At 35.2% G+C, this 8,998-nt stretch overlaps 1 protein-coding gene across 1 annotated transcript; it reads left to right on the forward strand.

The window, feature by feature from the left end:
• Window positions 1–6,963: 6,963 nt before the first annotated feature.
• On the forward strand, window positions 6,964–8,998 carry LOC107819461 (putative UDP-rhamnose:rhamnosyltransferase 1). The gene is made up of 2 exons (XM_016645564.2): window positions 6,964–7,560; window positions 8,048–8,998. Exons 1-2 carry the CDS (start codon window positions 6,995–6,997, stop codon window positions 8,871–8,873), a joined length of 1,392 nt encoding a protein of 463 aa, XP_016501050.1. The 5' UTR covers window positions 6,964–6,994; the 3' UTR covers window positions 8,874–8,998.

The following is an 8,998-nucleotide window of genomic DNA, read 5'->3' on the forward strand; positions in this document are numbered from 1 at the left end:
CCATCCCGAAGTCTAAGCAGTTTTAAAGCAAATATTTACCGAGGGCCCCGCAATTTTGTATTTTTATTCGGCGAGGCTCATCTCATTCTTATTTTTAAAAGGAATTGGCAATGTCATGGACATGAATCTCGGACCACGTCACAATCAATGTACCTGTGATTAGAGACACATTTCGACTCCGTTGAGATTTGGATTTGGGTCACATAAATGTGCACCCGAGTTTAACAATGTAATTTAATTAAATCGCGTCTAAAGAGTCTAACGCGTCATTATCTTTGGGGAAGGCAGTGAAATTCACTAAACAGTCCATCCCAAATTCTAAGTATTTATTATGACCAATTATTAAGGGCCCCGCAATTTGCATTTTTTATTTGGCGAGGCTCGTCTCATTATTTTTAAAAGGATAATCTTAGCATGACTACATTTTCTATTTTTTCGTTTTCTAAAATAAATGAAGAAAAGGTCCTACTTTATTTACATACTTTCGAGTTATTATTGTCAAGTTTCGAAAGTGAGTCGTTTAAAGAGTTTACATGGACAACGGATATAATGTTCTATATACAGACAATAAAAGAAAGAAAAGACAACATTAAACTACAACTTCAAATCTTTCTCATTTTTGCATTCATGCTTCGAGTGGCTTACAAGATGAACCAGTGTATCAGTTTGTGTACCTGGTATTTGAAAAACAAGGAAAGAAGATGAAGATCAGTAGAAGCAGCAGTAGTGTAAATACACAGCAACCCAACAGCAACAATTCGAACCAGATTCAAGATCCAGAAAACTTTGAAGAAAAACCGAACAACTCAATAGAACAAACCCAAAAGTTTGTAAACAAACTAAACAGCAACAACCCACGCGTGTATTAAAACCCGAAACTAAACTCGTTTCTCACTTTGTTTTTGTTTTCTCTTTTTAAACTCTATCACACTCTCTTCAAATTTTCAAAATGTATTCCTCTCTCAAAAATGTTCTCCCCAAAAATCCTTCAAGTTCTCTTTCAAGTTCAAGTGTTCCCCCTAATAATTTGTCAAATGACTCTATTTATAACAAGACTCTTGTCTTGAATCCCCAACCCGAAATATTCCCCCAATTGCATGCCTTGTCCCCACTACTTAATGTTTTCTTTATTTTAAACTTTTGTCCCCCATGCCCACATGTTTTGTCCCCAACTATATTAAATAAATATATTAACCACACCCCATTACATCTTGTCCCTTATGCTTAACATAAACAATTACATTATTCCACCCACTACATTATGTCTTGTCCCCCATTATATTAAATAATTATATCAACCCCACCCCATTACATCTTATCCCTCATGCTTAACTTAAATAATTGTTCAAATGTTCAATTCCAAAAATACCCCTCCGACCTTACTGAAATTACCATTTTACCCCTGAACATACTGCAATTTACCAAACTACCCCATCAGCTATAACCAATCACCTAATCAATCTCAACCAAAATACAGCAAATATGACCAATTTCTAAACAAATTCAACAACAAATCTCATGAACACAGATGAATCATGCAGCTTCAAATTAATGGGAATAAATTAACCATATTGGGAACCAATCCTGGTTAACTTAGACCAAAAATGGATGAGCAAGGAGACAACAATACTAACAACAAAAATAAACTGGAACAACATGAATCACAATTAACGGAAACGAAATGCAGACTGAAATCATATGATGAACAACAAAAATAGGAATTATTTTGACTGAACAATTTTTAACAACACTCCTACTTTCAGATTTAGCAAACATAACAATTGATCATAACAAGCAAATAGATTCAAATCACTAAACTTCAATAAATAATTGAACCTCAAATTAAATCTAACAACATCATAACAAAGATGAATGATTCAAACTAAAATAAACACTCGACATTATGAACACACTTGAAAAATTCAAAAGCAACAAACTTAAAAAAAATACATGAACACAAATTTTCTCCAATACAAACAAAGAACCTGGGTTCGAATGGCAACCTCGATGCGCTGTGTATGAACTGTTTCGACAAACCCCGACCAAAGCTCGAACAAACGAGATGGTTGAGTCTCGTTGTTGAACCAACTGCTCGACGAGGCAGCATGGAAGGTGAGACGTTTGGGTCTGCTGGAGATCGACGAGGAAGTAACAGCCTTGGTGCTCGCGGAGAAGAGAAGGAGGGGAGGTGGCTGGTTTGTTTGGTCATGTATGGACGTGAGGGTGGCGATGGGGTTTGGTTTCGAACCAGCTGCTCGACGAGGCTGCAGCAGAAGCAGCTTAGTTTCGGAGCAAAGGCGACGAGGCAACAGCATAAGCAACAGAAAGGAGGTGCTAGGGGCATCGACCAACAGCCATGGGATTTGTTTGGACGTGATGTAGCTTCTAGGAAATGACTGAAGAAGATGAGGCATAGTAATACCATTTTGCTATTGAACAACAAAGATGCAGATCTTCGTGAAAACCCTGACGGGTAAGACCATCACCCTTGAGGTCGAATCCTCCGACACAATCGACAACGTGAAGGCAAGGAAGCTATAGGAGGGAGCTAACGTGACGACGACGAAGCAGCAGTCTTGAAGCAGCCATAGATGTCGAGCTCAAGCTCGACGACGGAGAAGACGAAGTAGTGGCAGCGGGGTCGTTTGGTGTGTCTATGGAGGTTCAATGACGGGGAAAGAGCAGTCGATGGAGGGGTTGTGCGCGTGTGTGAAGGTGAGCAGCCATGGTTGGCTAGGGTTTGGGGTGAAGGTTTTTTGGAGAAGAAGAGAGGGGGTGGCGGATGGGTTTAGTTTAGGTTTTGTGGTTTTTTCTTTTTTTTTGTTTTGTTTTGTGAAGTGTAAGATAGGAAGATAGGGGTGTTGGGTATTTGGGTTATGGACTGGGTCGACCCGGTTTGAAGTGGACCGGGTCATGGGGAAGGTAGAGTATTTTTTGGGCTTGTGGCTTGAATTTGAAGAAGAACCCAATTCCGATTTTCTTTATATTTTTGCTCTCTTTTCTTCTTTTATTTTTCTAAAACTAAATTCTAAAAATCCTTAAATTATTATATAGAACTAAATTAAGTTATAAAAGCACAAATTAATTCCCAATAACAATTAACGCACAATTAAGTAATAATTAAGCATAAAATTGTACTATTGGACATTAAATGCTAAAAATGCAAATGATGCATATTTTTGTAATTTTCATTCTTGTAAAACAAGCTTAATTATTTCTAATTGTAGAATTAAATCCTAAATGCAAATGCGACATATTTTTGTATTTTATTTATTATTAATTTAACAAATAAACATGCACAGACAAATACAAATAATTATCCAAAATGCCACAAAAATTCTCAAAATTGCGCACCAAGGAAAATCGTTTTATTTTGAATTTTTTGGGAGTAATTCTTTCATAGGGCAAAAATCACGTGCTTATACAAGGTATATGCTTTTTTGGTTAATAAGCTCTTCTTTTTGTTAAGAAACTCTAAGGTTTGCAAATACTACTTTATAGGCTATCCTTTCCAGCTAAATGTTTTAAGTCTTCTATGAGAACCCTTAGAGATATTCAATTAGATATCCTTAACCTTCTATTTGAATTATTAAAATTTAAGCAGAGGATGACAACATAACCTTTTGGTGATTAAATAACATTTGAAGTGTTCAAATTCGTATAACTATAAACTAACTTGCACAAATTCAAACCTTCATTCTTCTCCTATCTTTAATTTCTTCTTTGTCCTCCTTAATATGTTACATCACTTTTTTATAGCAATATACAAAAAGTAGTACTATTCCAACGGTGAAGATGTTTGACTACTACAGAATCAGTAGAACAAAAAAATTTCATCTTTTTTCTATTCTTTCTTTTGCTTTGATTGTTTGTATTATCAGCTTTTCTGATAATCTCATATCTAATTTTTCTTCTTCCATTCTGTTGTTTTTGTATCGAAAACCAATTCTTAACAACCACTTAAGTCAACTTTTGTACACAAACCTTTGTTTTACAAAAAGGAAGAAATTAGTGAAGTATCATATATTATCAAAGAACAACAAGAACAAGAACAAGAAGAAGAGCATGTGAATAACAATTCTGATAGTGTAAAAACTATTTGCACCTCACTGATAAGCACATTGTACATTACAATTATGATAGTGTAAATACTTTGAAATATTCCTATGTAAAAGGAGTAAAGCCAGCTAGCATGTAAAAGGAAAAAAAAGTGAACTAAAAATTTACCCAGGTTACAAGCTTGGTTCCTTCCTCTAAAAATGATTCATATGTTGGCTTTCGCCCAGTTAGAAGCTCAAGTAAAATAACTCCAAAGTTGTAAACATCTCCTTTTGCTATTGCCTTTTGAAGTTTATATTTACCTAGTTGAAGTTTATGAAGTTAGGAGTTGAATTATTCAATTCTAACTGTTCGTGTGTGTTTTCCACTTCTCTTTTGTGGATTACAAGGTATTAGGACATCCGCCACTGTGCTTGAGGACCTTGAGGAGATGCGGCGAATAATTCAACAACTTTCTAGGAATTGTGCGGATGAACGAGAAAAAGAAAGCATGGAGAGAAGATTAGAGATTCACTTAGGAATGACATCGAGTCCCTTAGGGCTCAAGTGAATCACTTAATCGGCTTGCCCCGCTCTCCGTCAAAAAGCCACATTTATGAAGAGGATGAAAGTGATGGAAATAATACAAATAATGAAGAAGATGAGGGGGAACCCAAAGATGAGTGATTTTATGTTTGGTTGGATTGTTGTTTAGTTGGATGTTAACTTTGAATGTTACATTTTGATGTTTGGTTAGATAGTTTTGATGATTGATAGGATAATTTGGATATTTGGATGATTGATGGGATAATTTGGATGTTTAGATATAGTTTATAAAGTTTTTTTTTGTTGTTAAGTTGAGTTTTATTGTGGTTGCATTTTAGTTTGTATTGTAATATTCTGCTAGCAGGTGGTGCAACAAAAAATAAGCACTGCCTGCCAAAAATATACCAGATTTACCGAGGGACTTACCGACAGAGTCCGTCGGAACAATTATTCATTTTCAATCCAGAATTCTTAATTAGCGAGGGAGTTCGTCGGTAGACTTGAACCAAATTTTCAGATTTTGTTGAAAATACCGACGGATAGCCATCGGAAAATGAATTTATTCTTATTTTTAATTTTTATATTACTAAATTAAAATTCTAAACTTACCGATGGTGTCCATCGGTATTATTAAATTATTATTTTTAATTTACCGACGGATATCCGTTGGTATTGATATTATTATTATTTTATAATATACCGACAGATAAGTAAAATTATTTGACCAGCTATCGTTAGAAATATACCGATGGCTTTCCGATGGGTCCGTCGGTAACTTACCGACGGATTCCGTCGGTATATTTTATCGAGGAAGGATTTACCTACCAACCACTTACCGACGGGCTTCCGTCGATAAAGCCTTGTTACCAACGGATATCCGTCGATAATTTACGTCGGTAAACAAATGATTTTTAGTAGTGATGTTAAAAATATTTTTGAACTAATTTACACTCGTGTTTCATGTGCTCTTTCAACCTAGCTGGACGGTCACCAATCACCATCAACCATACTAACAAGGAAGCAGATAATAAAAATGGTGGAGCTTAGCTTCCTTGACTTTCAAAATATCTCATAGAAGTGGGAGTTGGGGTAGTTGTATATGTAAACTGGGCAATCAACTCTAGCGGTCGTTTGGCACGTAGATTAAATAATCCCGAGATTATAAATATGAGATATTGGAAAACTTTGGTTTACTTGTTTTTCTCTTTATTATTCTCTTGCTACCTAAATTACTTCCTTTTATACATTCTTTTGATTATCAGTAACTCGTGTTCTTCTAAATTCTAGCTTTGACTAAAATTTTATTTTTTGGTTAAACACCGTGAAGTTAATGAAAGAGGTCGGCTAATTAGTTCACAAATTTTATTTTTTACATTTTAATCCACTAAGCTAGTTTACCTTATTACTTTACTACCCCTTGTAAGTTTCATTATTTCTTTTTGGTCCTTAGGTCATTGCTCATGTCTTGAGCAATAGCTCATTTTGAAGGATGAATGAAAAAACCTTTATCTTATTTACATTGTTTTCTTTTCTTCTTAGTTTTAGCTTAGGCTTAGTCAGATTCTTCTTCCTCTGAAATTTAGTATTCGTAACATAGTGAAGGGTTCTTTTGGCCCTTTAACATAAATTAAATATATTTGGATGCAAATAAAAGTTAGGTTTAACCATAGCTTAGGTTCTTACTGAATGTACTTAAATTTTTCTCCAACCAAGAAAACACTTCTGTTCGTATAGGGAAGGGAAGACGAAAAAGAATTATTTACACTGGATGTCTACGTCAACTCAATTAATTCATAAGATGTGTCTTCACACATATTATTATCACCATTAAAGTTAACTAATTAACACATTAATTTTTTTACAACCATAATAAATAATATAATTAATATAAATACTCGGTAGAGTTTTTCATGGTAAACCCGAGGGACCATTTTAGTCATTTTTAGTTATTTTGATATCTTGGCCACGTCGGCATCCAAATTTCTTACCTCATGATCACATTAATGATTCAAATATATTCAAGAAGAAAGGACCATATTGTTACAGAATATTCTTCTTTCAGCCTAATAGAAAAGACAAATTCAGTCAATATACGTAACATGTCCTTTTATGAAAATAATTGGCAATTTTATAACAAGAATAAGACAAAATTTTCACACTCATCTCAATATAGGACATGAATGTTAAGCTAATCCACGTACAAGGTTATAGTGTTAAATAAATTAGAAAAAATCAATCAATATATGTAACATGTCTTTTATGAAAATAATAGGTAATTTTATAACAAGAACAGAACATAGTCTTCACCATCATCTCAATAAAAAACATGAATATTAAACTAATTTAGTACAAGTTTATAATGTTACATAAACTATAGAAACAACAAATTCATTCCACTGTAATAAAAACCATGGCTGAAACAAAGAAGCTTCATGTTGTGTTATTTCCATGGTTAGCTTTTGGCCACTTAATTCCATTTTTCGAACTTGCTAAACAAATTGCACGTAAGGGTCACAAAGTTTCCTATATTTCAACTTCTAGAAACATCGATCGACTCCCAAAATTTTCTCAAAAGTTAAATTACTCCATACATTTTGTTAATCTTTCTCTACCTTTAACCAAAGGTCTACCAGAAAACGCGGAGGCCACAAAGGATGTACCACTTGACAAGGTTCAATACCTCAAGAAGGCTTTTGATGGACTCGAATCCGAGTTGACTCAGTTCCTCGAGGACTCAGTCCCCGATTGGATCATTTACGATTTTACCCCTTATTGGTTGCCCCCGATCGCGGGTAGACTTGGAATTTCACGTGCCTTCTTTAGCACGTTTAATGCATGGTCTAGTGTATTTTTTGGTCCGGCAAAAGACGTAATTGACGGTAATATTCAACGGACCAAGCCTGAGGATTTCACTGTTCCACCAAAATGGATCCCTTTTCCGTCCAATATAGCATTCCGTCTCTATGAAATAAACAGGTAATATTGAATAATAATTCAAAGTTTTTCCTATCCTTTTTATTAGGTAAAGTATTTCCCATTTTCCACAAATTGTTAGTCAAAATAAGAATAGAATAAGTGCTTAAATTTTCCAAGTAGTTGAGAATTTTTCGGTTAAATGCGACTATGGGCATCTAGGGGCGGACCTAGTGCATAGGCTACGGGTTCTCGGGAACCCAGTAACTCTTGCATAGATCCTGTATTTATATTAAGAAATTCACTAAATATTAGTAAATATCTAAATGTGAACCCAGTTATTATTGCATATTAATCTGAAATTACGGTAGAAACCCATAAGCCTCAAATTCTGGATCCGCCTCTGTGGGCAGCGGGGTTAAATGCAACTATGCAAGTCTATAAATAGGCATGTTCACTTATATTTTCTATGGCGTTAGCAATTTAGTTTTCAACGTTCTCTATGCTCTCTTTATTTCAATTGTTCATATTCTACTTAATTTTTCAACAGGTATTTTGGCCATGGGCAAGAGAACGTCTCAGGCGTCTCCGATTGGCATCGGTTTGGAGAATCAGTGTCCGGTTGTGATGTGTTTCTTGTACGTAGTTGTAACGAGTTAGAGAGAGAATGGTTAGATCTTCTTCCAGAGCTTCATCAGAAACCTATCGTGCCAGTCGGCCTGTTGCCACCTTCCGTACAAGATACGGAAGGTGACAAAAGCTATGCATGGGGTTTTATTAATAATTGGTTAGCCATGCAACGTAAAAAATCAGTTGTTTACGTAGCCCTAGGAACCGAGGCAACTCCGAGTCAAGAGGAACTCACTGAGTTGGCTCATGGGTTGGAGTTATCCGGGTTGCCATTTTTCTGGGCTCTAAGGAAACAACATGATTTTTTATTGTTAAAATTACCCGAAGGTTTCGAGGAACGTACCAAAACTCGAGGTATAGTTTGGATGAGTTGGGCTCCACAACTCAGGATATTGGAACATGACTCAGTGGGTTGTTTTTTGACTCATTGTGGCTGGGGTTCTATTATAGAAGGACTTCAATTTGGAAAACCCCTTGTTATGTTGCCTTTTTTGGGAGATCAAGCACTAAATGCTCGATGTTTGGAAGAAAAAATGGTGGGATTAGAAATTCCAAGAAATGAAAGGGATGGGTCTTTGACTCGGAACTCAGTGGCTGAGTCACTCAAATTAGTGATGAATGATGAGAAGGGAAAGATTTATTGGGAGAAAGCAAATGAAATGAGAAAAATATTTGGAAACAGAGATTTATGTGATAACTACATAGATGACTTCATTGAATTCGTAAGAACAGAAGTAATTGTATAGATTAATAGAGTGGATTATCATAGATGAAAATATTGTACCTACCATTCACCTTTCTCTTTTCTCTTTTCCCTCCCTTGGTGTAATAAAACAAATTAAATAAATAATCTTTTTTATTTTCTACCCGA

Source organism: Nicotiana tabacum, chromosome 11 (assembly GCF_000715075.1).
Source record: "Nicotiana tabacum cultivar K326 chromosome 11, ASM71507v2, whole genome shotgun sequence".
Taxonomy (NCBI): domain Eukaryota; kingdom Viridiplantae; phylum Streptophyta; class Magnoliopsida; order Solanales; family Solanaceae; genus Nicotiana; species Nicotiana tabacum.